The sequence below is a fragment of the Corvus moneduloides genome, chromosome 30 (genome assembly GCF_009650955.1).
Source record: "Corvus moneduloides isolate bCorMon1 chromosome 30, bCorMon1.pri, whole genome shotgun sequence".
In the NCBI taxonomy this organism is placed as follows: Eukaryota; Metazoa; Chordata; class Aves; order Passeriformes; family Corvidae; genus Corvus; species Corvus moneduloides.
The window spans coordinates 1,306,905-1,334,422 of NC_045505.1; the positions used below are offsets into that span (position 1 = coordinate 1,306,905).

Consider the following 27,518-nt stretch of genomic DNA (forward strand, 5'->3'; position numbering starts at 1 on the left):
TCCTGTCCCCCAGCCCCAGGAGAGGTGCAGGGCATGTCTGGAACACTCCACTTCTTTTACACTCAGTGGATTATTTTTATAATCCCAGGATCGATCTAGGCTGGAAAAGACCCTGAGATCATCAAGTCCAGCCTGTGATGGGAGCCGAGCCAGGTGCAGGACTGGCAGGAATCCTGCAGGAATCCTGCCCCATCTCTCTCTTCCTGGCTCGAATTCCCCCTTTTCCCTCTTTAAAAAGAGAATTTCCCGTAGCAGCTGGGCTTCTCCTCTCCCCCAGAGCAGGAGGGGTGGATTCTGAGCAGGCTGAGTTTGCAGCCAGCCTTATCTCCCTGTCCTGGGGACAGAAAAGCTGAAGAGTGACACTTTCAGGCCAGACTTTGAAATCTCCTGGGGAATTTACGACCTGATAGCCAAGAGCTGAGGCTTGCTGGGACTATTTGGAAATGCTGAAAGCCCTGAAACCCAATTTTTTCTCTGCTTTTTCTTCACAGAACCCCAGAATTCAAGCAGGGACCCAGAACGTTAAACCAGGATTTTATTCCTGTCTCCGTTTGAGTGTGGACTAAATGTTGGGTGGGATGCAACCCTCCTTACCCCCCTCGGTTTTAAGGGTTTATTTGAGGGTTTAGCAGGAGAGGGAAGGGCGAACAGATCCCCCCGGGCGGGCGGGCGGGCTCTGGTGCCGCTGGCAGGGCCCGGGCAGTGCTCTGGTTTATATTAAACAGGCAGGACCTGGCGCCGGGGCCCCTTTATCAGCTTTGGGCCGTGCCCAGGGGAGAACCCGCCCGCAGCACTTCCAAATCCGTGTGCGTTCCCTGTGTCCCCCCTGCTCGTTGCAACAGCCCCGTCTGGGCACGGGGAATCCGTAGGGAACGGGGGCCAGAGCTCGGCGTTCGCCCCACGGGCGGCACCGAGCGGGGACACGGCGCCAGGTGTGTCCTGTCCCCTCCCGCGGCCCTTCCCCTCTCCTGCCGGAGGGTGGGAATGCAGCCAGGCACACCCAGCTCCGAGCAGTAAAATGATCCCTGCTTTGCCCTTGGGCCAAGCCCAGCTTTTCTAACGGATAAAAGGGGAGGCAGCGGGAGCGCTCTCACTCCCCTGGGCTCCAGCACAGCCTCCCTGAGCTTTGGAAGAGTTGAGGGATCCCGACCGGCCCTTGCAGCACCATGTCCCGCTCCGTGACCTTCAGCTCCCGCTCGGCCGCCGGGCCAGCCCTGAGCCAGGTGCGGGTCAGCTCCGTGTCCACCTCCCGCAGCTCCGGCCTCGGCCGCGCCGGCGGCTTCGGCAGCGCCAGCCTCTACAGCCTGGGCTCTGCCGGCAAGAGGGTCTCCCTGGGAGGGGGCAGCTCCTTCAGCGTCCGCTCGGGCTATGGCTACGGGGGAGCGGGATTCGGGGGCAGCCTCAGCCCCGGCGGCATCCAGGAGGTCACCATCAACCAGAGCCTCCTGACGCCCCTGAACCTGGAGATCGACCCCACCATCCAGAGGGTCCGCAAGGAGGAGAAGGAGCAGATCAAGACCCTGAACAACAAATTCGCCTCCTTCATTGACAAGGTGAGGACTTGGGCTGGCTCAGAGCTCTGGGGGTGCTGAACGGCAGCTGGGACCCAGAACTGGTTGAATCACGAACGGGCTCAGGATCAGTCCTGGAGAACGGGGTGGGATTTGCCCACTGCAGCCAAATAATTCTTATTATTCGATGTATTAAAGGCCTGCTGGCATCGCCAACAGAACAGCTATTTGCCCTGCTCGGGCTGCCTTTGCAGCCCTGATTCACCTGGGATTGCCCAAATGGGGGTGCAGGCTCTGCACCCCCACCCCAGCACCCAACCCGGGGAGGAAGAGGCTCCTGGAGGGAGCTGTCCCCGGAGAGCAGCTGGAACCAGGGCCTGCCCTGGGTGTTTATGCTGCCCTGCACAACCTGGCTCTCTTGCACTAATTGACCTTGTGTAAATCCCGCTCTGGCATCCCCAAAATGTGAGGAATCCAGCCCTGGAGTTGGAGCAATTGGAGGCTTTGAGATCTGGAGCCGGTTTCTGTCAAGTGTCAGCCCAGCAGAATCTGCTTTTCTTTAATTCTTCCAAAGCCTCAGGGTCACAGGCCAGGTCCCAGAGCAGCCAGCCTCTTCCCCATGGTCTCCATGACCCTCCTCTGGTGCTTCCCACGAGCACCCCAATTCCTGGGATAGGGTTACCACCTGCAGCCCAGTCCTTCCATCCCCTGTAGTGTAAGCTCCCCTCTCTCCCACCATCCCAAATGATCCCTGCGCTCCCTCCCAGGTGCGGTTCCTGGAGCAGCAGAACAAGATGCTGGAGACCAAGTGGAGCCTCCTCCAGGAGCAGAAGACGACGCGAAGCAACATCGCTCCCATGTTCGAGGCCTACATCAGCAACCTGCGGCGGCAGCTGGACGGGCTCCTGGCGGACAAGGGGCGCCTCGAGGGAGAGCTCAAGAACATGCAGGACCTTGTGGAGGACTTCAAGACCAAGTAAAGTATCAGTGTCCCCCTGGCAGGGTGGTGAAGCTGCCAGCAGCGCTGGGCACGGATGTCCCCGGCTCCCCTGCCAGGGAGGGAGATGTTTCCTGGCCAGGAATGAGGTGTTTCGTCCAGGGGAGCTGCCTGGATTCTTCTTGCTCGTTGTTTCTGGCACCTTGTTCCTGCCTGGGCCAGTGCCCCCGTCCCCTTGGCTTTGCTTTGGGGCCTCGTCAGGGTTGGAAGTGGTGTTTTGGGGCCTCCTCAGGGTCACACGTGGCTCTTCGGGGCGGCCGGAGCCCCGAGAGTTCCGCAGGAGCTCCTGGCTCATTCCCTGGGCAGGGAATGGAGCAGCTGCCCTGCAATTCTTCAGTGACTTTTCAGTGTCACCTGGGAGGAGCCCCAGAAGAAAGGTGGCCTTTGTCCCAGCCCAGCGGGAAATGCCTCTGAGGAGGGAAGGGAAGAATAGGACGGAGCTGGCAAACTGGATCAGGCAGGAACTGCAAACAAACAGAGCTGATAATCCCGGGGTGTGTTTAGGGAGAGGCAACACCCAGAGATTCCTGAGGAGCTGCTCGGGAACGATGCTCCCCCAGCCCTGCCCGGTTATTGCATCTCCGTTATTTCATCCGCAGCTGGCCTTGGGATCTCTGCAAGGAGCTGGTTTGCACCCAGAGGGATGAAACCCCAAAGCTTGGTTACATTTCCCATGGATTCAATCCATGGACTCATGGATTTATTCCTTCAGCCTACAGATCCATGGGAAGCCAAACCCTCTGTGTGCTGAGAGAAGGGAAGCAGGAATTAGGAGCAGAATTAGGATGCAATAACTGGAATGCAGAACCTGCTTCTCCCCATTTATATGGAGAAAATCTCATTTATAAATGGAAAACCTAAACCGTGATGTGCTCTGGGGGTGCTTGTGGCCTCTTTTACGTAGGTCTGGTTTCCACAGGAATTCCCAGGGGATATTTAGGGGAGGAAAGGCTCCAGGGATGAGACCCAGCCCCTCACTCAGGAATTGCAGTGGGAGAGGGTGTGGTGCCAGCCGGGATTGTGCTGCCCACGGGGCTCAGTGCCGAGGGCTGAGAGTGTCCTGGGCTTCCAGAGGGGTCTCAGGACAATATTGGATGATTTAGGAAGGAAATTCCTCCCTGTGAGGGTGGGGAGGCCCTGCAATGGATTTCCCAGAGCAGCTGTGGCTGCCCCTGGATCCCTGGCAGTGCCCAAGGCCAGGGCTTGGAGCAGTCTGGGATAGCAGAAGGTGTCCCTGCCCTGGCAGGGGTGGGATGGGATGGTCCCTACAAACCCAAATCATTCCATGATTCCATGGTTTACCAGTTCATTGACCAGCTTGACCCCAGGAAATGAGGAATTTGATGATCCATTCCAGAAGAATTCAGTGTTTTTACCTCTCTCTGCTGATCCCTCGTGTGCGGAGGTGGTGCCTCTGCGTCATTTCCCGGGATTTATTCCTCTGGAATAGCACTGGCACCTCACTGACCTCCAAAGGGGCAACGTCCATTGATCCCGGTGTGGACGGGCACGATTCCAGGTCGGAGCAGGAGGGAGGGGCAGGGAGGCCGGGAAGGTGAAGCACCTCCTGCTTTGGAAGGCAAATTCCAGCTCTGGCCATGCAGGGCCCATGTAAATAAAGAGCCTTAACCTGGCAACAACAATTCCCAAACAGCCCAAGTGCCTCCTGCTCTGCTCTTGGGTTCCAGGTCCCCAGAGCAGGGTGGGGCTGGAGGTTTGGGCTGGTTGGGAGTGCACAGACAGGTCCAGGTGGGCTCCAAGATCCAGGTTTGCAAATCAATGCTGGTCCTGTTAAGTCCATGGAGAGGGATTTTTATCTGCTGGAGACCTTTAGGTGAAGTCTTGGAGATTTCAGGCGAACCCCTCATCTGAGGCTGAGCTCCTAAAGAAGGGGACTCAGCAAGACTGGAATTTGGTGAGGCTTTGGAGAAGAACGAGGGTAATTGATCACCTTTGGCTCTTCCCAGGACAGTGCCGTGTGTTCAACACCTGCAAAATGTTCCCAGCAGTCTGGAATAGGGAAGTGCAGAGTGGAAGCAGCTCCAGCAGGTGCTGGGATCAGCCCAGAGGAGTTTGTGGGATCTGTTTGTGTCTCTCCTGCTTTGTACTGGCTCCCTGAAGGGTTGGTGGGGGCACAGCCTGGGCCCTCCCCGAAGGAGGAGCAGGAATCTTCTGAAGCACAGGAATTTCCGGGGTTACGGAAGGCAGGGAGGGGATGCTCTCCAGGTGGTGGTGGTGGTGGGGAGCAGCTCCTCCAGAGCGGACCTGGGGCACCTCCGGCACACCGGCCTTGGGGAATTGCTGGGCTGGCTCCCAAGAAATGGAGGGATGGGGAAGAGAACTGGGATAACGTTCCACTGGCATGTTTTTCCTTTTATCCAGGCTCTAACTTCACAAAAATCCCTCTTTTTTGGCAGGTACGAAGATGAGATCAACAAGCGCACGGCGGCCGAGAATGAGTTCGTGGTGCTCAAGAAGGTACCGTGGGTCAGGGAATCCTCAGAGGGCTTGGGTGGGAAGGGACCTTAAAGTCCATCCCCTGCCCACCCCTGCAGGGACACCTTCTGTGGGCCCAGGGTGCTCCAAGCCCCGTCCAGCTTTGGACACTTCCAGGCACGGGGCAGCCACAGCTTTTCCCTGGGATTGATCATCAGCCCTTCCTCCCCATTTCCCCAACTCGCAGTTCGCTCTTTGCCCTACTCGCAGTTTCCTCCAGCTCTGCTGAAGCTCTGAGGGGCAGAATTCCATCCCACACCTGCCAAAGGCAGCTCAGGGGAGGCCCTGAGGTCTCCACACACGCAGGGAAGCGGTGTTGGATGCCAGAGGAGTTGGAGATGATGCCAGATCTTTCTTTAGGATCTTTCCTGAGGTCTCCATGTCCAACCTGACACTGAACTGACGATCAGGGATCCAGGGGATCCCCAGGACTCTCAGGACCTGCGCTCCAGCAGCGTTCAGTGGCCTGGGAGATGAATTGTTGCCCCTGGGGTGTCACTGGGACACCGGAGCTGGTTTGGGGACTCTCCTGTGGAAGCCACCAGAGGCTGGGTGGGCTCAGACATCCAAGCTCCCCAGTCTCAGTGGGTTATCCCTTGTTTTTCCAGGATGTGGATGCTGCCTACATGAACAAGGTGGAGCTGGAGGCCAAGGTGGATGCGCTGACGGATGAGATCAACTTCCTGAGGGCTTTCCATGAGGCGGTGAGGACCCTTCTGCTCCTTCAGAGGGGGAGAACAGGGAATGCTGGCTGGGAAAATGAACGTGGGACATGCGATGGGTTCATGGAGTCTTTCCTTCCATGAGCAAAACTAAACCTGCAAGTGAAGCGATTCCTCTGAATCCCCATGGATTGTCACACGGACTTCTCCCTGTCTGGGATGTGGGGTGGATGGATTGCAGACATAACGGGACAGACGTTCTATTTGGGATGCTGTTTGTATGAAAACAAGGAAAACGAGTGGTTAGCGGGGATTTGGTGCTGGGGGAGGTGGTGCTGTGGGAGAGGAATGAAGGAAAGCGGCTGTTCCAGGCTCCTTCCTCCGCCCCGTTGTTGGCAAGATCAGGGATTGCCTGAGCTGGACACATCCTTGGGAGAGGTGCTGGAATTTGGCCCCTCCAGGTTCTGCAGCCAGCTGGGCTGTTGTCTAAGGAATGGGGTGACAGTGGGATAAGCAGCTAAAGCAGGGATAAGCAGTTCCAGCTCTGCTGTTGGTTGTTGCTCTGGGCTTTGCAAGGTTGGTTCTCTCCTAATTAATGATTATATTGATAAAATTCCTCTTATCTGCCTCCCTTTCCCTTCTCTCCTTGGTTTCCCTTTTTAATTGGCTTCCAAAAGAGGAGCCCTGAAACCTCGCTGATTAATGGGCTTGGTTTTCCTGCAGGAACTTAACGAGCTGCAGGCCCAGATCTCCGACACCTCGGTGGTGCTGTCCATGGACAACAGCCGGAACCTGGACCTGGACAGCATCATCGCTGAGGTGAAGGCGCAGTACGAGGAGATCGCCAACCGGAGCCGTGCCGAGGCCGAGTCCTGGTACCAGAGCAAGGTGAGCTTTGGGAGGGGAGAAGGCTCCAGGGAGACCTTGGAGCCCCTTGCAGCACCTAAAGGGGCTCCAGGAGAGCTGGAGAGGGCCTGAAGTGATGAGACACAGGGAATGGCGTCCCACTGCCAGAGGGAATGAATTCCTCCCTGTGAGGGTGGGGAGGCCCTGGAATGGATTTCCCAGAGCAGCTGTGGCTGCCCCTGGATCCCTGGCAGTGCCCAAGGTCAGGCTGGACATTGGGCCTTGGAGCAGCCTGGGGCAGTGGAAGGTGCCCGTGCCATGGCAGGGGTGGCACTGGATGGGCTTTAAGGTCCCTTCCCACCCAAACCATTCCATGATTCCCTGATCTCCAGCTCTGTAAGCACCTGTGGCCCCTGTGCCATGGGGGGGGGCTCTCTCCCGTTCGTTCACTGCCATCCTGACCCCATCACGCTGTGTCCCGCTGCTCTGTCCCAGTATGAGGCGCTGCAGGTGACAGCCGGGAAACACGGGGACGACCTGAGGAACACCAAGAACGAGATCACGGAGATCAACAGGGCCATCCAGAGGCTCCAGGGGGAGATCGAGAATGCCAAGGCCCAGGTGAGGAGCGGCCCCTCTCCTGCCCTTCTCCAGCCCCGGAACTGGGATCCCTCTGGGGACCAGGGACAGCATCTGAGGGAGCAGCTGGAGCTGTGCCAGGGGAGGTTTAGGTTGGAGATCAGGAAAGGTTCTTCCCCAGAGGGTGCTGGGCACTGCCCAGGCTCCCCAGGGAATGGGCACGGCCCTGAGGCTGCCGGAGCTCCAGGAGCGTTGGGACAGCGCTGCCAGGTGTTGAATTTCGGGGTTAGGGGGATTTTTAGGGCTGTCATGTGCCGAGCCATGATGGTCCTTGTGCGTCCCTTCCAAATCCAGACCTTCTGTGATGTTAGGAACGTGTCAGGGCTCTGGGTGTCACACAACACCTTGAACGCGGTGATTTCGGAGATCTTTCCCAACCTTTGCAATTCCATGGTCTGTAAGAACCATTCCAGGGTGGCTGCACTGCTCGTCCTGAAGGGTTTCAGTTCTGCTGGGGAGGAGGAGCACTGGGAGCAGGGTGACCCTGCCAGGAAGGTGGATTTGGGGGAGGACAAGTGGAAATCGCCCCTGGAACACAGAGGGGCCCCCGCACAATCCTCGTGCCCTGCTGTTCCTGGGATCACTGTCCACTCCCTTTGCCCAGCAGAGAACACCATCTTTGGGCACACACAGGGATTTGGGGAGCTCTGTTTGCTTTCACTGGGGTTTTATCGCTTTATCAGGGCCGTGGCTCAGGCCTGGCCTGGAGCTCCCAGCGCTCCAGATAAGCCCAGTGATTCATCCCGGAATATTTGGTTTCAGGGCAGGGAGGCTCTGGCAGAAGCCAAGAGCTGCCCGGCAGCAGCTCCCGTGGACAATGGATGGGAGCACAAAGCCTCTTTGGAGCCCTTCCTGCCAAGCACGGCGGCTTGGGAGCTGTGGGGGCACAGATGGGGGCTCCCTGGGGCCCCACAGGGCTGGTCTTGGGCTGGGTCTGGGTGTTTGGTAGCTCCAGGTGTGGTCCAGTCCACACCCGCCCACATCTCAGTTGGCCGGAGACTGCCCGGCTCTCAACAAGCTCCAGGGAAATCGGGAGAGAAAACCTGAGCTTTGGTGAACCCCAAGGGATCTGTGGGATGTGGGGGACCGGGAAGCTGAGGATCACCTGAAAAAAGCGTAGCCAGTGGACAGAAACCTGGTCTTCCTTCTGGGAGACCTGGAAGGAGATGAGTTTCCATCTCCATCCAGTGCCCAAAAAGCCAGGCAGGGATGAAGTCCCAGGGATCCAGTTGGGCTCCAGATCCACGAAGGGGGGCTGGGCAGCAGAGCCAGAGGTTTGGGGTGCAGGATCCTCCTCCAGGGATCAGGAGCCCCCTGACGTGGCCGCTCCATCCCCGCAGCGAGCGAAGCTGGAGGCGGCCGTGGCCGAGGCCGAGGAGCGCGGGGAGTTGGCCCTCAAGGACGCCAGGGCCAAGCTGGAGGAACTGGAGGCCGCTCTGCAGAAAGCCAAGGCCGACATGGCCCGGCAGCTCCGGGAATACCAGGAGCTCATGAACGTCAAGCTGGCCCTGGACATTGAGATCGCGACCTACAGGAAGCTGCTGGAGGGCGAGGAGAGCAGGTGAGGATGGGTGGGGTGGTGGTGAGCAAAGATTCCCTGTGTTCCCCCCAGGAAGGATCCAGCCCTTTGCTGCCTTTGCCTGGGGACTCTGTGAGAGCCCAATTCCCATTTCCACAAGGAAATGCAGGCAAGGAAGCCTTTGAAAAACTGAGTTCTGGTCCTGGAAACGCTTTGGCTGAAGAGCCAAACTGGCAAATTCTGAGGAAAAAAAACCAGGGAAAATAAGCAAAGAAGGAAAAAGTTGGTTTCCATCATGTTTTGTGCTATGGCAGAACATTTCCAAGTGGAAATCCCTGTGGAGTTAGGACAGAACTTCTGTGCTCTGTCCCCCCCGCCGTGGGGATAACAGAGCTGGTCAATGCAGGGCTGGACAAAGCCTGGGGGCCCAGGGCTCTTCCTGGGATTAGGTACAGCTGGAGTAGTAAATCCCAGCCTTTGTCCTCCTCCTGAACCCCGAGGCCCAAGGAAAGCTGGGTCTGATCCCTCCTTTTCCCTTCGTCTTTTCCAACAGGTTGGCTGGGGATGGAGTTGGCAACGTCAACATCTGTGAGTGGATTTTGTTGTTTGTAGCGGTTCCGCCTCATTCTAAACCCATGGAAAAGGGGGCTCAGTGTGCCCCAGTTCACCCAGTTCAGCCCCTCCTTAGTGGGAGCACCCTGAAGCTGGGGGTGGTGCTGGGGCTCCATCCCGAGCTCAGCCTCGACTCATCCGGGCGGAATTGCGCTTGGGGCAGCGCTGATCGTCCTTTCCCCCATTTGGACACGGATAGAAAAGCACTGCTGGGAAATGCATTCCCTGCCTTGGGAATTGGTGATGGCAGAGGGTGTTTGTGCAGCTTGGGAAGTGTTGGATCCTCACCTGGGCAGGAGCTGCTCTCTCAGGGATGCTCCAAACCAGCGGCTCCGATTTCCAGCCACTTAATTCCTGCTGGGAAGTGGGGAACCACGTTCCCACAGCTTTGGGGCACCAGGAGATGAGCTGAGGGTGTTTGTGAAATGGGATTCTCCATGGATTTTCTAGGGGTTCTCCATGTGTTCTCCAAGCTCAGGGGATCCTGAGCCAGGTTGGGTGATGGAGTGGGAAGACAAGAAGGAAGGACTTTAAACTGAAAAAGGGGAGGTTTAGATGGGATATTGGGAAGAAATTCTTCCCTGTGAGGGTGGGGAAGCCCTGGAATGGATTTCCAAGACATCCAAGAGGATGCCCCATCCCTGGAAGTGCCCAAGGGCAGGCTGGATGGGACTTGGAGCAGCCTGGGATGGTGGGAGGTGTCCCTGCCCATGGCAGGGGTGGCTCTGATGGGCTTTAGGGTCCCTTCACCCCCAAACCGTTCCATGATCCCATGGGAGCCTTTCCTGAGGGTGCCCAGCTGGGTGCAGGTTCCAGGTGCTCACGTTCCCTTTGCTCCTCTCCCATCCCAGCCATGGTCAGCTCCAGTGGCGGGGGCGGATATTCCAGCTCCAGCGCGCTCCTGGGAGGAGGGATCGGAGGCGGCCTCAGCCTGGGATCGGGAATGGGCAGCGGGGCGCTCGGATTCTCCTCTGGAGGCTCCTCCAAGTCCTACACCATCACCACCACCTCGTCCAGCCGGAGAAGCGTCAGGAAGTAACTCCAAGGATGGAGCTCGGCACTCCCAGCACCCGAGAGAGGGAAACGATGGAAAAAAAGTCTTGGTGCCTTTTGTAGGATGAATTGGCTGCAAAACTCCTGCAGTGCTGAGGCCCTGCCCCTGCCCTGCCTGGGCTTGATCCTGCACTCCTGGAGTTGAACCATTCCTCTGGGAGCAGGATCAAGCCTGAAGGGGTGAAATTTATCCCGGGATGCAGGTGGGGTATCCCTGCTGTTACCCTTGTGCTTCGTACCCCCCTGCTCCGGGCTGGATTTCACCCTTGGAAAGGCAAATCCCACGTTTCTGCAAAAGACCAGAAGATTCTCTCCCTCCTGACAGGATTTGGAAGACTCCAATCCCTCAGGCTCCTCAGCCCCCACCGAGGGCTCACCCTGGGTTGGGTTTTTTAAATATACCAGGAAGAAAACAGGTTTGGGTCTGCCCTTATTTTCTGTGGAGATGGGCTCAGGGTGGGGGTTCAACATTCTCCTCTGACTGGAGCTGTTTCTGACCAAAGGCAGCACTGACAGATTGATTCCCAGCTGTTTGTAGCAAAATAACTCCTCAAGAACCTCCCCCACCCTTTCCCTCTCCTTAAATGAAGCCCAAAGCTTGAGGGATCTAAAACTGCTTCAAATTCCACGTGTCCCACTGAAATGGGAGATCAATTCCCTATTTTTGGATGTCTCTGTTTACCACCCCCTGTTTAAGGGTATTTAGTGATATCTGGAGTCTCCTGCAGTGAGGGTTCAGTTGATGCCCCATTCCAAAAACTCCTTGTTCCTGCCAAAATGGGTCTTCAACATGCCAGGGAAATTGTTGTTACTGCAGTAGGAAGAGTTTTTAGGGCAATAACTCCAAGGACCTGCTCCCAGTTGTTGTGCTGATGTTCAGCCCTGTCCTGGCAGTGTGGTTTGGGTTGGATTTTTATGCTTTTTGTGTCTCTCATGAGTCCTTTAATAAAGTTTCCCTTTTAGCTGCATGTCCAGTCTTAGCCAAGTTCTTCGTGCTGCCCTGGATGCTCAGGAGCTCTGGAAAATATCCAGGGATCACTTCCTGTCGTGTCTGGAGCCCGCCCCAGCTCTGTCACCTGGAGCAGGCCCTGGGCACAGTTTGGGGTTTGGGGTTTGGGGTTTGCTGCTGCACATCTCATTCCGGGCTGGATTTTGCCTGCCTGAAGTCTGGGCAGAGGGACGGGGGGAGTTTTCTCAGTCGTGGTTTGAGCTCAGGTCTGAAATGGAATCTGGTTTTAATGGGAGGGAGGAGAGGGATTTTAGCCCTTCTTGCTCCTGGATTCCCTGGAAAAACCCAACAAAAATCCTGAGCTTGGAGAAGACCCTTTTGTGTCCCAGGGAAATGTGGGGAGCTTTGTTTCCAGCTTTGCCATGATCCTGTGTCCCTCTCCCAGCCCCGGCTCCCTCATGGGAATGTTTGAGCCTCCTTGGAGCTGGGAGAGGGGATCTGGGTCATCCGGAACAAGGACACAATTCCTTGTGGGGCTCCGGGGGAGCTGGGCCCATCCCAGGCCCATCCCAGGCCCTCTCCCAGCCCAGGGGGGACAAACCCTGGCTGGAGCCGCAGCTCTGTGGAGCTGGGGCCAGAGGCTTTGGGGTCACTTGGGAATGCTGATTCCTCTGGGATGGGATGAATCCTTGATGGATTCTGCCACTGCCTCTCACCCAGCCCCCCACGGCCCAGCACCCCCCACCTGATCTGTTCTGAGCCAGTTTGGGGAGAAGGTGCCACCGATTGTCATCCTTTGGGTGGCTTTGGGACGCTTGGGCAGGAACTGTGTGGTTTTGGGTACTTGTGGGGGGAATTGTGGTCTCTGCGCGTTACCAGGGATTCCCAAGGGCTCCAGTGCTGCTCCTTGAATTTTTGGGTGCCAGGACCTGGGAAGGGCGGTTGGTCTGGGGGGCTGCAGGTGACACCTCTGAAGGACGGGGCCATCCCGAGGGACCTGCGCAGGTGACACCGAGCTGAGGGTCAGGGACACCCCTGAAGGACGGGGCCATCCCGAGGGACCGGGACAAGCTGGAGCAGGGCCCTGTGGGGATCTCCCGAGGTTTAACAGGGCCGAGGGCAGGGGCTGCTCCTGGGCCGGGACAGCCCCCGGGATGGATCCAGGGGGATGAGCAGATGGAGCAGCCCTGGGAGAAGGAGCTGGGGGTGCCGGGGCTGAGAGCTGGACCTGCCCCAGCCCAGAGACCCCCGAGCCTGGGCTGAGCCCCAGCGTGGGCAGGGGGGAGGGGGGGTTCTGCCCCTCTGCCCCTGTGCTCAGGTGAGACCCCACCTGCAGAGCTGCCCCAGCCCTGGGGCCCAGCACAGGGAGGACCTGGAGCTGCTGCAGAGATCCAGAGGAGGCCCCGGAGCTGCTCCAGGGCTGGAGCCCCTCTGGAGCCAGGCTGGGAGAGCTGAGGGCGTTCACCTCACTCTGGGGAGAGCTCAGAGGCCCTTGCAGGGCCTAAAGGGGCTCCAGGAGAGCTGGGGAGGGACTGGGGACAAGGGATGGAGGGACAGGACACAGGGAATGGCTTCCTGAGGGCAGGGCTGGATGGGAGATTGGGAACCCTGCTCCAAGGTTGACTCAGGGAATTGTTAAAGATCATCAAGTCCTGGCTGACACTTTCATCTGATGCTTCAAAGGAATGAAATGGCCTGAAAGCAGCAGGGCCTGGGCTCAGCTCCCCTGAGCAGGGGAGAGTGAGGTGTGGGAAGGGGGAAACTCACATCCTGGGAAGCCTGATTGGCTGGGTGAGGTTATAAAGGGCAGCACCGCAAGGAGAGGACCTTTCCCAGCCTCTTGCTGGAGATGGTGGGATCTGGAGCTCTTGTCCTCATCCTGGGAAGAGGTGAGTGGAATGGGCTGGGGTGGGGTGGGGTGGGATGGGGTGGGGTGGGTTGGGATGGGATGGGATGGGATAGGGTGGGATGGGATGGGATGGGGTGGGGTGGGATGGGGTGGGGTGGGGTGGGATGGGGTGGGATGGGATGGGGTGGGTTGGGTTGGGATGGGATGGGATGGGGGTTGGGATGCCTTTGCTGGGGGATCACCCCAATGAGCTGAGCAGGACCGGGTCAGGTCCTGGGACAAGGAGCTGCCTCCCCTCCCTCCCACCTCATTGCAATCCCTGCTCTTGTGGGAATGGAAGGACAAGGGAACTACACCGAAGGATCTGGTTTTAATGGGAGTGACGAGGGATTTTAGCCTTTCTTTCTACTGGATTCCCCAGAAGAAATAACAAAAATCTTGAGCATGGAAAAGACCTTTTTGTGTGTCCATGCAATGGGAAATGTGGGGCTTTGTTCCCAGCACTGCCATGAGCCACAGTTCTTCCTGGACACCCTTCCCGTGGGAGCTGCTGCTGCTCCTGCTGCTCAGATTCCACTGCTCCAACCCCAGCCCTGCTGGTCCAGTGGGAATTTCTGGGTGCTGATCCTGGGGCACTTCCAAATCCAAATTCCAAACCTTTGGGACGTAGGAGAGACCTCGCTGGGAGTGGAAAGTGGCTGCAAAAGGCAGAGAAAAGGAATCCAGCTTAGGAAATTCCTTGGAGAAGAGGCGGATTTTGGTAGGTGAATCCTCCAGCTTACGGGTGTTGATGAGAATGCACCTTCCCCAAGGAGCAGTGGGAACAGGGTCCCGTTATTGTCTGAAAATTCCAACCCCTTTGGCCTCCAGTGGGAGCCTGATCCTGTATTGCACGGTCGGGACAGTGGGATTGGCTCCTGGGGTGCGTTTGCAGCTCTGTTGGGATGGGATGAGCTGACCTGTGCAGGACTGCCTGGTGGATTCACAGCTCTGGGACTGCTCTGTGCAGGAGTTTTCCCTCCCAGCCCACGGAACGGAAGCAGCTGAGGAGTCCTGGAGTCCTGTCCCCCGTCTGCTCTCTGCGCCCTCCAGCAGCTCCCTGAAGGTGACAATCTCCATGGCCAGGGCCAGCTTGAGGTTCCTCAGCTCCCGGAACTCACAGAGCTGCAGAGCCAGGTCAGCCTCGGCCTTTTCCAGAGCCGCTTCCAGCTCGGAGAGTTTGTCCTTTGCATCCATGACGGTGCTTTCCCCAAACTGCTCCGTGTTGGCCGCGGCGGCCCCAAGCTCGGCACTCTGCATGGAATGGGACACGGCCGGTCCTGGCCGTCAGGGATGGCAGGAGTGGGGCTGTCTCAGCCCTGGGTGCAGCAGCAGCTCCTGAAGAGCCTTTACAAGTTGCTCCAGCACCAGGAGCGATGGCTGTGGAATTCTCAGGAGCAGCAATTCCCACACATGGCTGTGCTCACCTGGCCCTTGGTGATCCTGATTTCTCCCTCCAGTCTCTGGACCATCTGTGCCAGCTCAGCTGTCCTGGATTTTGCCTCTCTCAAGCTCTCCATGTTTCTGCCTGTGACGACTGAGCTCCTCCAACTCAAATCACGATCATGGAATGGTTTGGGTTGGAAGCTCATCCTGTCCCCCCCCTGCCATGGCAGGGGCACCTCCCACTGCCCCAGGCTGCTCCAAGCCCCAATGTCCAGCCTGGCCGTGGGCACTGCCAGGGATCCAGGGGCAGCCGCAGCTGCTCTGGGAAATCCATTCCAGGGCCTCCCCACCCTCACAGGTGTGGAATGGGAGGAATTCCTGCCCAATATCCCATCTAAATCTTCCCTCCCTCTGCTTAAGGCTGTTCTTTGTCTCATGGACAAAACAGCTCAAAAGGTGCTGTTGCATAGCCCAAAAGACATCTTGAGTTAAACCAGAGCAGATCTGGGAGGACGGGGGTGTTTCTGTGGGGTTGAAGTTGTTCTGAGGAGAGCTGGGCCCCACCCCGCCCTTTCCAGGTGTTCTCACCTTGTTTTCCTGCCGGGCCAGGGCTCGTGCCCAGCTCCTGCAGGCGATGTCCCTGTGCCGAGCCCTCATGTCCTCGATGGTTCCATCCAGGTGTGGATCTTGGCTGTTGCCCCTCTGCAGGACCACAGACGTGTCCGGGATCTGGGCCTGCAGCCGGTGGAGCTCCTGGTGGGGACATGGGCTGCTCGTGCTGCGCAGCCAGTCCAGCCCCAAACTGGTGCCTCCCCCACCATCCAGCCAGGTCCCCCTTTGCGGTGATGGTTTCACAATGAATCACCCGTGAGCCCTGGGTCACGCCCTGTTTCCCCAGGATAATCTGCTTCTAAACCCAGCTGGGAAATGGGAATTACTGCTGGAGCCCTGGCGAGGCCGCTCACCTCTTTGTAGAACATTCTCAGGAATTCACCCTCTTCTTTCAGCCTTCCCCCCTTGGCTTCCAGCCCGGCTTTGTCCAAGAGAACTCTCTCTGTGTCCTGGAGACACACTGGGGATGGAAAGAGGAATTCTGGAGGGAGAGCAGACTCGGGGCTGCCCTCAGGGTCGGTGCCGTGACCACGCTCCAGCTCCTGGGATTCGGGGTCTGGAGTTTGAGCAAACCCAGCTTCTGCTTGTACTTGTTTCCTGTGCTGCCTCGGGGAAAGAAGTCACCACAACCACCCAAAAACCCGAACCAGGAGGGGAAAGTTCAGCCAGTGAGTCCCTCACTCACCTTCCACAGGACAAGTAGCTCCTCCTGGGCATGTGTCCGCAGGCTCTGCTCATCCCCGGACCTGTGTGGGAAAATGGGAGGTTTTGCTGGAGTTCAGCACAATTCCCTCTTTCTCTGAGTTCCTTCAGGCCACATGTGAAACAAATGAAGCTGATTTTTTTCCCTCTCCCCAGACAGTGTTTTGGGATACTTCGCTCGTTTTGTAGCTCATGGGAAAACAAATGTGTTTTCAGAGAGGTTTCTGCAGCAGAACTACTTTTGTGAGACCTCAAATAGCTGCTGAACACTTGGAAATCTGAATTTCTGAGTCAGGAAGGTGAGAAAGCAAATGTGGAACAGGGATATTCTGCTTCCTCCATGTATCTTTAAATATGGATGTTGCTTTCTGTACTGAGATCCTGGGAGATCTTTCCATCTTCTTCACTCCACCGTGGAATCTACTGGAGGTGAATCTACTTCATCTCCACCTACAAGTTCTCTGGGAACCATTTACTACCCTAAAAATCCTGTGTTTCTGCCTGTTAACAAATTTCAAGCAACATTTTGAGCCCTGAACTTGCATTTTTCCGGTTTTTACTCACATTTTCCTGTTGATTTCCAAACCCTGCTTTGCTGCTCTCAGGCCTGTTTGTAACTGGGCTCTGCTGTTCCTGAGGGCTCCCAGTTTCTCCCTCAAATTCCAGATACAAGCCCTGAGCATCCCCTTGTGACTCTGCAGGAAGCTCCACTTGGTCTCCAGCACCTACTTCTGCTGCTCCAGGATCCAAACCTGAATCCCAGAAAGGAAAATGGGAAATGGGATGAGGATTGTGAAGATGATGGTGAAGGGTCTGGAGGACCCACGTGAGGAGCAGCTGAGGTCACTTGGTTTGCCCAGCTGGGGAAGAGGAGACTGAGGGGAGACTCATCGGGCACAGTGGCTTCATCCCAAGGGACAGCTCCCATCTCTACTCCAGGGACCAGGGACAGGACCCAGGGAGCAGCTGGAGCTGTGCCAGGGGAGGGTCAGCCTGGAGATCAGGGTGGTTGGGCACTGAACAGGCTCCCCAGGGAATGGGCACAGCCCCGAGGCTGCCACAGCTCGAGGAATGTCTGGACAATGCCCTTGGGCATGGAGTGGGATTTTGGGGTGTCTGTGCAGGGCCAGGGGTTGGACTGGATGGTCCCTGTGGGTCCTTTCCCAGGTATCCCATGGTGAAGTGCTTGTGGAAGCCAGTGCTGATGCCCCAGCAGTGGGACACGTTCCTGCTCTTGGCACACCTGGCAGCGTTTCCCAATTCAGCAGCTTTTGTTTGGGGGCACCTGTGTGGAAATGCACAAAAAGGCAAAGAAATTCCTGAAACCAGCTCTGCAACAAATTTGGGCTGTGCAGAGAGGGCTGAGAGGGGACTGGAGGGCGGCTGGAACTGGTTTTAGCTTGTTCCCTGCCACAGTCAGGCCCAGAGGTCAGAACAGCTCTGCCTGGACACTGAGGCCTCGTAAACCCCAAGGTTCTCCCTGGCAGCTTGTGCAAGTTCCCTCGATATCTCTAATGAGTTGTTCTGCCAGGATTCCGTGCCCTTTCCGTGCCCTTTCCATGCCCAGCTCTTCCCTTGGACTCCAGACCCTGGAAACTGGAGCTGGGGGGGTTCTCAGCTCACCTGGCCAGTGAGGGAAGGAATTCATTGTTGGGGCTCTTGAGCTGCTCCTTCTCTTGGTACTTCACCGTCTGCACACCGGGATCGAGCTCAGGCCAGAGCAGCTGCTCTGGGGCCGTGCAGGGGGCGATTGGTGGAGAGGATGAAAGTTGGGTAAGAAAGTTCCACAGATATGTAGGTGTTACAGTGGGGATACTGCAGCACAGCGTATCAGACAGCGAGGCCCGTGGAAAAGAAATAGATATGGACCGATTCTTGATAGATGCTTCAGAGATGTTTATTTCTCTAGCCGCATGGCCGGGACCTGCCGAGGAACTGCGGCAATCACGGGACCTGAGGGTCCTTCCCGCGCAGGGGAACACAAAACAACCAATGGGGAACGAGGTTGACCAGGGTCAGGGAAAACCCGGGTCTCCCCCCAGGGCCCGTCTCCCAGGACCCCACAGCAGGGGGAAGGGACCCCGACATTTCACCCATTTATTTTTTACAAAAAGAGATTTAAAACTTAACATTGAAAACAACTGGATAAACACAACAAGAACAGTTTCAAAACAAAACAAGCCACCCTCCTGAGTCCTTAAATGTCCAGACAGCTCCTCTGGAACATCTTAAGGCTGGCAGAAGGGAGACAGGACTCTCCGGGCATGCTTTGTGGGGAAACTGAGGCAGGAGAGGGTTTAATTTCTTCCCTCCCCCTTTTCATCTCCCACTCAGCATTGGAAAGGGATTTTTGGGGAAACACTGGGCAAAGGTATGGTTTTGTGAGGGAAACCATGGGTGAAAAAATGGATTGGGAATACACTGGGGTTAATAGGATATAGGATAAAGGGGAAAGGTGGGATTAGGAAAGGGAGACTGTAGGGGAGATACTGTCTAACATGACTACAATTTTTAGCATATATATTGCCTTTTACAGAAATACCATCAGGCCCAGTGACCTCTACTGCTTGTAACCCTCTTCTACCTTGCACAAATTTGAACTCTACCACTTCTCCATCTCCTAAACTTGGGACGTATTTTTCAGGGTTATTCTTTTTAATGGCAGTTCTATGAATGAGTATGTCTTCTTGGTTGTCACATCTCGTTATAAAACCATAATTTTGTTCAACATTATACCATTTTACTATTCCTAAAACCTTAGCTACGATGATATTTTCCTTTTTCCGAGTGGCTGCTGTTTTCTGTCTCTCTGCATTTTTGCTTTCTCTTTCGCTCGCTCCCGTGTTGGAACTGCCAGGGTTGTCAGTGCTGCTGGGGCTGTTGGAGCTGCTGGTGCCTGCGCGCTCTTCCCGGGGTTGCATTCGGGGCCGCACGGGCCAGGCTGGGCCGCGCCTCTCAGCTCTCTGTGCGTCGCCTCCTCTGCTCTCAGCTGCGCTGCCGCTGCCTGCATCTCGGCCGGGCCCCCGAGCGACGGCCCCCCTGTGCCCTGCTCCAACGCGCGTCTCAGCTGGGCGCGGCTCCGCTCCACCGCCACCGCCGCCAGCCGCTGCCCGTGCGCTGTTCCTCTCACAGGACTCGCTCCACCACGCGCTGCACGGGGCCAGGCGGGCACCGCCGCTCCTCGCTCTGCCGCCGACACTGCGGCTCGCGTCGCTCCTCCCACGCGCGGGAACTGCCTCGCTGCTGCTCGCAGAGCGCTCAGTCCACGTGGCCTGGGTTGCACGGACTCTGAGGCACACTTCCCTTTGCCAAGACACAGCTGATATTGCTCAACAGTCTCGGTAATTAAACAATATTCACGAAAATATTCTTCCATCGGCATATATTTTGACTCAAAAATTAACTGGGTCCAAATGGTGTTCCAAAAGTCTTTGGTAAGAATCAAATCCCAAGAAACGTAGAAAAAGTTCTTAAACAACCATGCCAGGAAGTGTTTCAGTTCCTTTTGAGCTTGAATTAAGCTAAAATTTACAAATCGTTGTTCAAGAATATTTTCAAGTTTAAGATACATGTCCATATGTGGCTCTGAGAGCCAGGAGTCTTTCCACGGTTCCTCCATAGTTTAGAGATGGAACAGCAAAATAAAAACAAGAAGAGAAATCCAGAGTTTACTCACAAATCAGTTGCTGTTCTTAGAGATTGGGGATCATTCTGCTCACATAATCCACCATTTGTTACAGTGCGGGGATTACTGCAACGTGTATCAAACCAGGAGTCCCGTGGAAAAGAAATAGATATGGACTGATTCTTGATAGATGCTTCAGAGAGATGTTTATTTTCCCAGCCGCATGCCCGGGCTCTGCCGAGGAACTGCGGCAATCACGGGACCTGAGGGTCCTTGCCCGTGCAGGGGAACACAAAACAACCAATGGGGAACGAGGCTGACCAGGGGCAGGGAAATCCTGTGCCTCCCCCCCAGGGCCTCTCTCCCAGGACCACACGGCCGGGGGGAAGGGACCCCGACATGTAAGCTTGGCATAAAGATCTCTGGATGTAGAAACTGAGGATGAGATAGAAATGAAAGCAAGTTTTGATATAGAGTAAAAGATGTTTTGCTGAACCAGTGAGCACTGAATAGCTGAGAAGGCAAAGGTCGGAGATGAGTTGGAAGGAGATTTTTATGATTAGGACAAAGGTATGTGACTAAAAGATATGTTTTTCACCAAGTAAATATGTCTCAAGAAGAGCATAAGTAAGTAGAAAACATGTTTTCACCAAAAAGAGAGATATCGCAGGCAAACAAGAAATGTCGATGCAGCAAGAAGAAAAGAGGTTTTAGAATTTTCCACTGTAAGCTTAAATCGTAACTTACTTACTCCTGTGATTGGATAATAATGATTATAATATGGGATGGTAGTAGTTATGATAGGCTATAGGCAAATGTAAAGGTATTGTGTGTGGTGCTTATTGGTTGTTACGTATTAAGATACTCTGCAAAGAAAGGTATAAAATGCTTTGTAACTTGAACAGAAAGCGGCTTCAGGTATGCCTACAAGCTGGAGCTGGCAGCTGTAGGGCTGGCTCTGGATACCGACTCCCTGAAATGCTGTAACTTCGCCTATGCAAGAAACAGCTTTCAAGAGAGCCGCCTGAAGTCCAGACATCCTTCGTGAGCCTTTCTCCTATAGCGATGGTGATGGGGCGATGGTGATGGGGAGGATGGTGATGGGGGCGATGGTGCAGGGGATGATGGTGATGGGGCGATGGTGATGGGGTGATGGTGATGGGGCGATGGTGATGGGAAGATGGTGATGGGGCAATGGTGATGGGGATGATGGTGATGGGGCGATGGTGATGGGAAGATGGTGATGGGGATGATGGTGATGGGGGCGATGGTGATGGGAAGATGGTGATGGGGATGATGGTGATGGGGATGATGGTGATGGGATGATGGTGATGGGGATGATGGTGATGGGGCGATGGTGATGGGGATGATGGTGATGGGGATGATGGTGATGGGGCGATGGTGATGGGGATGATGGTGATGGGGGCGATGGTGATGGGGGTGATGGGGATGATGGTGATGGGGCGATGGTGATGGGGATGATGATGATGGGGGCGATGGTGATGGGGGCGATGGTGATGGGGATGATGGTGATGGGGGTGATGGGGATGATGGTGATGGGGCAATGGTGATGGGGGCGATGGTGATGGGGATGATGGTGATGGGATGATGGTGATGGGGGCGATGGTGATGGGGCGATGGTGATGGGGATGATGGTGATGGGGCGATGGTGATGGGGATGATGATGATGGGGGCGATGGTGATGGGGACGATGGTGATGGGGGCAATGGTGCAGGGCTGGGAGGCTCCGCCCAGCCTGGAACCAAAGTTGGCACTGCTGTAACCGAACCCTGCTCTGGCTGCACCAAAACCATGTCCACGTCTTGGAGAAGGACAACTTCCACCAGCCCTTCTGGGCCCAGACCATGGACCATCACAGCTTCTGCTGCTGGAGCAGCCCAGAGCACCCCAGGGACACAGGGCAGTGCTGAAGGCGCACCAGTTCCTGGGAAGAGCTACAGAGGAAGAGACAAAATTCCTTTTGGCATGGCCGGAGCTGGTGCAGTAGGAGCAGCAGGACATGGTGAGTGCTGGGAGAGGGGTTGGTGCTGGCAGCAGATTCCTGGGTGCTGTTCCCTCTGCAGGGCACCTTTTCCTTTTATTTATGTGGAAAACAGGGCGAGGCTGCATGAAACTTCCACAAAATGTTTGTGATGCAAAGAATGGGGACTAATTAACATTTATTGTGCTTGGCAGCCAGAGCAGCACCTGGTCTGTCCCATTCAGGTTTGAGGAATGCTTTAAAAACACAGGGGCCATAGTTAGGCCTTGTGTCAGGACAACAAAAATTAGGGAATTTGGGTCAGGTGAATTATTTTCAGGTGAAAATTCCCCTTTTTTACTGGTTGGGTAAACTGAAATTGAGACTTTGAAGGTGTAAAATGCTTTTTATCCAAGGAGATCCTGATTTTTTGCTGATCCCTCTGCTTTCGAGAGAGATTTGAAGGAGAGAGTGACTCAACCTACTGGTTAATAAAACTCTCAGCAATAAATGTGAATTTCCTGGGAATTAAGAAAGTCTGACTGGCAGGTTAAGGGTAAATGACCATTTTGTTGTTGGTTCTACCTAGAAAAACATAGAACGCTGCGTTTTAATGCTGGGAAACATCTGCAGGGCCAAATCTATTTTGCAAGATGGTTTTCCTGCAAGTTGCTGATCGGGGTGTTTTCCAACATGTTCATTAATTTGAGGAAATTGCTGATTAGTTGAAACTGAAACCAATGCCTGGAACATTGGTGGCTTTTTCTGGACCCTCATTGGCCAAATCCTTGGAAAAGCAGCATCTCCTTGTCCCTCACTTGAAGCTTGGTCCCACCTGATTTGGGGTAGGGCCTTCCCCTCTTCCCTTTTGCCCTCATTGTGGTGTCGGGATTGGGTTCTTCCTGCTGCTCCTGCGCGTGTTGGGTCCCTGGAAGGACCAGATGGCGTTGGAGCCATGTCCCTGCATGGAAGGGTGGTGTTTTGTAGGGAAAGGTGAAGTTTCAGATGAAGGGTTTGGTTTTGTTCCACATGTTTCTTTCCTCTTCCCTGTCCCGTGGTTGGTTGGGATTGGAGCCACAATCCCCAGCTTTGTTGGAGGTATTTGGGAGCTCTTGGATGCTCCGGCTCCAGGGCTCTTGGACATGCTGAGGGGATCTGGGCAGGAAAAGATCCTGAGCTAACCTCATGGTTCTCCTCAATCCTCGTGTTGCTCCAGACTTTGGTTGTGTTTTGGGGCTCTGGCTGCAGCTCCTTTCTCCACATTTTCATTCTCAGGAACTCCTGCTTTGGATGAGCCAACCAACACAGCCATGCCTGGGAATGGTTTGGGGCAGGAATCCCAGGGAGGGGTTGTGGGAGGAGGGGTCTGCAGAGGTCTGATCCCAGAGGAGAAGGGGGCAGTGGGTGAAGCTGCAGCTTCTCCAATGCAACAGGGAAATGTGTTGGAAATGTTGTCGAATAGACTCCAAAGAAACCCCGCCCAAACCTGAAATGTTTTGAGTGAATAAAGCCAAATAGAATTGTGGAATCATGGAATGGTTTGGGTTAGGAGGGACCTTAAAGCTCATCCTGTTCCACCCCTGCCATGGGCACCTTCCACTATCCCAGCTTACTCCAGGCCCCATCCAACCTGGCCTTGGACACTTCCAGGGATGGGGAATGTTCCAATTCATCTTGGCTGGGGTGGCGAAGGCGCTGGACACAGCTGTGGCTGAGCCTGCAGTTGGATGAGACCTGAGGCTGCACAAAACCTCATCTTCATTCATGGGAGGTCTCCCATTTGGGGAAAACCCTGGGGATTTAGGATCTTGTGATTGGAGAGGCATTTGGGTCCTCAAATGCCTGGATTAAATGCTGGAAAGTGCTTTGGAAAATGCTTTGGAAAGTGTCACACCCTGGGACGCGGGGTGTCGGTGGGATTTGCTGCAGCTCCAGAGGTGATGGTCTCTGCTGTGCCCTCACTGATGTTACAGCTGGTGGTAGCTCAGCCATTGGCTGTACCAGACCCTTTACTCGGTGCTCAGGTTACTCACAAGCCTGAGAGGGGCAGCTCAACCCAATCCCATCAGAACTGCCTTTATTGTTCCCATGCTCTGGAAGAGGTTTGGAAAACCACAACTTGGGCTTGTGATGGACACCTCAGTGTCCTGAGTCACCTTCCCTGGGCTTCGGTGGTTCCCTGTTCTGGGCAGTCTCTGGATCACCTCTGCAGTTCAGTCTTTGTGCTCAAGGAGCTGCCAGCATTCCAGTGGTTTCTCTCAGTTCCTCACATCGAGGAGAGCAGGAACATGAGGAATACAAACAGAGTGAGGAGATGAGTCACTGATCAAACCTTCAGGGGGATTTTGGGGCCGCAGTCCCGGATCTGGAGCTTTAAGGCCAAACCTTTGTTTCTTGGGACACGAGTGACTCAGCAGCAGCAAGGAGTGGACAGAGGATGTGTTGCACACAGGGAGACCTGGCAGGGGCTGGGAAAACCAACCTTTAAAAAGCCTTTTGAACTCAGATCTGGAAATCTGAAGAATGGAGCCCCAGGCATCTCTCTTCCCCATCAGGACGGAACAGATTCCTTGGGATCTTGCCCAAACAGCGCAGGAGTAACACCTTTGAAATCCAGAGCAATCGACTGACATGCGCTTGGAACACCAAAAACCTCTGGGATTTAGTGATGGGTTGTGGGAGCCCAATTCCACAGAGGCCCTGGCAGGGAGGAAAAGCAAAGGAAAAGCTGCTACCACTTTACCGAGACTCTTCAGTGCCCTTGGATGAGGCACTCCACCTTGGCTTTCAGCTCAGCTTTGCTCACGGAGGCACAACCCATGTCCTGGAGCATGTAAAGGATTTGGGAAATGGAAGAGAAAAGTGTTTAATGCCAGCAGATAATGAGGTTACAAACTCCCAGGGCTGCTCTCTTCAAGGACACACATTTTCCTACGCTATTAAAGCCTTTTACTCCCTTATCCTCTCAGGAAGATGACAAATGTCACTGGACACAGAGAGGAGAAGGAAGGGTTTGGGCCAGCTGGGGTGTCCAAACATCCTAAATGAACACACTCGGCTAAAGTTGATCCATTGAAGGTGGGATTCTACTCTAATTAAAATCTGCCCAAAAGTTGGCCTTTAGGTCCCTCTAGAGTCTCTGGAGAGGGAGAGGCCTCACCTTCCTTCTGACAACATTGGCTGCTGTTCTCCATAAAAGCCTGGAATAAATGTTATGTTTGGTTTATAGAGCTCAGAGCACAACAAACTCCTCCTCTGCACAGGCCTGGGGCGGGGGGGCTGCTCCTCATGGCTGTGAGAGGAGGAGAAAACATCACTTTGCTCCTCATCATTCAGCTTAAACATAGGCACATGGTGGGATCCTTGGGACTGTCCTGGGCAGGGCCAGGAGCTGGACCAGATGATCCTTTGGGTCCCTTCCAGCTCAGGATATTCCATGATTAAACAGGAACATTAATCTAATCCCCCTCTTCCACCTCCAAGTGCCCAACCCCAGCAGCTGCTGATGGAAGTCACCCATGAGCACCTGGAGCAGATCCTGATCCTTGTGCAGCCTTTGCCATCCCAAAATCAGCTGAGATCCGTTCCATAGAGTGACACCTCTCATCACCTGCAGAAGTGTCTTCCACGGGGAATTGCTGCCAGGAAAACCAGACCTGGGCATTCTTTCAGCTGGAATTGTGGGGCAAATCCCTGTGAGTTTGGACTGTGCATGTATTTATTTTTCAGTGGAAGAGGTGGGTTCAGAGGGACAAAAATGCAGGAAAGGCAGGTAAATCTTTCCTGTGGAAATGAAATAGGTGATTTTCAGTCCCACCCTTGCTGGAATATCAACAGGGCTCTGTGCCATGGGTGGGAACACTCTTAATTCCTTTGGCTGCAATGGGATAAGGCTTAGCCCTGGAAATCCCTCTTCTAAAGGTGCTTTTATGTGATTTTCTTGGCATTCCCATGGCCTGGGAACGTGTTCTGCTCCATGGAGGAGAAGTTCCTGCACGCAGCCCCAAAAGGCACTGATGTTTTAGGGTGAAGCTGTGTGGGAGTTCTGAGAGTTGAGCACGTTTTTTGGGATCCAGCCTAAAAGGAGCTCAGAGAGCTCAGCATTTTCCTGGTTGGGCCCTGGGTGCCTGGGAGAGTTGGCATCTCCTGGGAAGCGGAAGGAGCGGGGTTGGCTCGTTGTCTCCGGGTGTTTAATTGTGGAGCTGGGCTGATCTCGGCACCTCCAGCCGGGCTGACCCAGCCCAAACCTTGGCTCAGGAGCTTCTCCCTGCCCTGGAATCACATCCTTGGCAACTCCTGGCCTGGTGGCTCTGCCAGCCGCTCCAGAGAGGGGATGAAGATAAAGCCCAACTGCTTTCCTTTGTCTGGAATGAGCCTTTCCAAAAGTTTAGCTCTGATCCATGGGATCCATCTTCCTTGGTTTTAAACCCCCTTGGAGCATTCCTGCTGTTCTGGCATCTCCAGGGGCTGCCTGAAGCGCTCTCAGTCCACGACAGAGGGAGATGCTTCTGGGGAACAACTTTTGATCCCAAACTGTCTTTCTGCTCTTTGGCTGGTTGGGGTGGTGGTGTTTCTGGCCAGGTGAAAGCAGCCCCACCTTCTGGGCTCTGTGGCTGTTAAACGTGGAAAACCTGCCAAGGTGCTGCTTTGGGATCCCTCTCCCGATGCTCCAGTGCTCCCCCTCCTCTCAGGACACAGACAGGGAGGAGCAGGGGATGGGAAGGCTCTGAGCAACAGCCGGTGATGAGACCAAATCTTCTAAAATGACTCTAAAATGACACTTGTAGGGGGATTCCGTGGTGGCACAGAAACCCCACACTGCTCGTGGTTTGATTGCAGTTTATTGAAGAAATTTCATAAAATCCATATAAAAAGTTCAGCAGGAGCAGAAAATGGGAGGAACGAGCTGGTTACATTTTGGCACAGAATTTCCCAACCCTCTTCTTTGCCTCCCTCCACTTCCCATAAAAAGAGAAGGAAAAAGAAAAAAAAAAAAAGAAAGAAGCTAAACCAGAGATGTTTTTCCAAGTTATGTAAAATTTATGGTTTGGGTTCAACAATTGTTGTTCCTTCTTTCTTTTTTTCCCCCGCTGGGTTTCTAACCCGTCTCCAGCTTCTGGGAAGGGGAATGACTTTCTGCTGGGACACCTGTGGGTCACATGGGCTTTGGGCTTGAAATTATCCCTTCTGGGTGGGTGAGGAACTAATTGGACATTAGAGAGAGCCCTTTCACCTATGGAAAATTAAGGCTGAATTTTCAGATGTAGGTAGAGCAGGAGAGCCCTGGAGTGAGCCGGCAACGCCAGAGGAACTGGGGAATGGAGAAACTGCCCGTGGGAAGACGTTTTGTTTTCAATTCCTTAGGAATGTGGGGAGTGAGGGAGGGGTAGCAGGGAGGGAGCACCACGGGCTCAACTCTCCCGGAGCAGGTGAAGGAACAGGCTCTGCTTCCATGGACCAGAGGTAAACCGAATTCTTGCCCCTCCTCTGGATTGGCACCGGGGCACTGGGAAGGTGCTAGCTGAGCCCTGACGTTAATGAGACTCGTTAATGAGACAGCTGATTAATCACTGACAAGCTGCACTGGCCAGCTGGGGGAGGGATCGCTCCCAAGCCGAGAAATAGCGCTGGGAAGGTTTTCCCTTAATGGCAAAGTGACAAGCGGGGATTTTGAGATGATTCCAGGCTTTGTGCTGGCAGGTGACGGCGCTGCTCGCCCTCCCCCGCTCCAGGTGAGTGGCTCAGCTCCGGTGGCTCTTCAGGGTGGTGCTTTTCGACACAAACCTGACGCTGGAGCTGCTTCCTGCTCCGGAGCCGAATCCCCCGGCCCGGCAGCTGGAGCCGGCGCCGCTTCCCCCGGTCCAAGCCCGTTGTTGAAAGCCGAGCCCAGCCCCAGCGTGTTCCCACCTATGCCGCTGCTCCCAGATGAGACCACGGCTGCGAAGGGCAAGCAGGGGCACTGGGTTTGTTTGAAAGAGTACAAAGGAACTTCAAGCTTTAGTTTCACACATTCCAGTTATTTCTCGGACGGTCTGTCACT

General features: G+C 55.0%; 2 protein-coding genes across 2 annotated transcripts; one reads left to right on the forward strand and one right to left on the reverse strand.

Annotated features, from left to right (window-relative positions):
* Positions 1-701: 701 nt before the first annotated feature.
* LOC116436748 (keratin, type II cytoskeletal cochleal) lies at positions 702-11,303 on the forward strand. The gene is made up of 9 exons (XM_032094118.1): positions 702-1,553; positions 2,279-2,487; positions 4,926-4,986; positions 5,613-5,708; positions 6,390-6,554; positions 7,008-7,133; positions 8,492-8,712; positions 9,224-9,258; positions 10,134-11,303. The coding sequence occupies exons 1-9, from the start codon at positions 1,167-1,169 to the stop codon at positions 10,319-10,321; spliced, it is 1,488 nt and encodes a 495-aa protein (XP_031950009.1). The 5' UTR covers positions 702-1,166; the 3' UTR covers positions 10,322-11,303.
* A 2,196-nt stretch (positions 11,304-13,499) lies between these two features.
* LOC116436778 (keratin, type II cytoskeletal 8-like) lies at positions 13,500-15,335 on the reverse strand. Its single transcript, XM_032094166.1, has 4 exons — positions 15,147-15,335; positions 14,600-14,723; positions 14,093-14,426; positions 13,500-13,831 (listed from the first exon to the last, which is right to left on the reverse strand). Exons 2-4 carry the CDS (start codon positions 14,690-14,692, stop codon positions 13,539-13,541), a joined length of 720 nt encoding a protein of 239 aa, XP_031950057.1. The 5' UTR covers positions 14,693-14,723; positions 15,147-15,335; the 3' UTR covers positions 13,500-13,538.
* Positions 15,336-27,518: the final 12,183 nt, after the last annotated feature.

What these genes read in the sequence shown, in the direction of transcription:
- LOC116436778 (XM_032094166.1), bottom strand. Translation starts at nt 14,692, where the DNA reads ATGGAGAGCTTGAGAGAGGCAAAATCCAGGACAGCTGAGCTGGCACAG. An exon ending in TCAGGATCACCAAGGGCCAG is followed by an intron (nt 14,427 to 14,599) that starts GTGAGCACAGCC and finishes CATTCCATGCAG; the next exon opens with AGTGCCGAGCTTGGGGCCGC. An exon ending in CACCAGGCAGTCCTGCACAG is followed by an intron (nt 13,832 to 14,092) that starts GTCAGCTCATCC and finishes TGCCTTTTGCAG; the next exon opens with CCACTTTCCACTCCCAGCGA.
- LOC116436748 (XM_032094118.1), top strand. Translation starts at nt 1,167, where the DNA reads ATGTCCCGCTCCGTGACCTTCAGCTCCCGCTCGGCCGCCGGGCCAGCC. An exon ending in GTGGAGGACTTCAAGACCAA is followed by an intron (nt 2,488 to 4,925) that starts GTAAAGTATCAG and finishes CTTTTTTGGCAG; the next exon opens with GTACGAAGATGAGATCAACA. An exon ending in AGTTGGCAACGTCAACATCT is followed by an intron (nt 9,259 to 10,133) that starts GTGAGTGGATTT and finishes CTCCCATCCCAG; the next exon opens with CCATGGTCAGCTCCAGTGGC.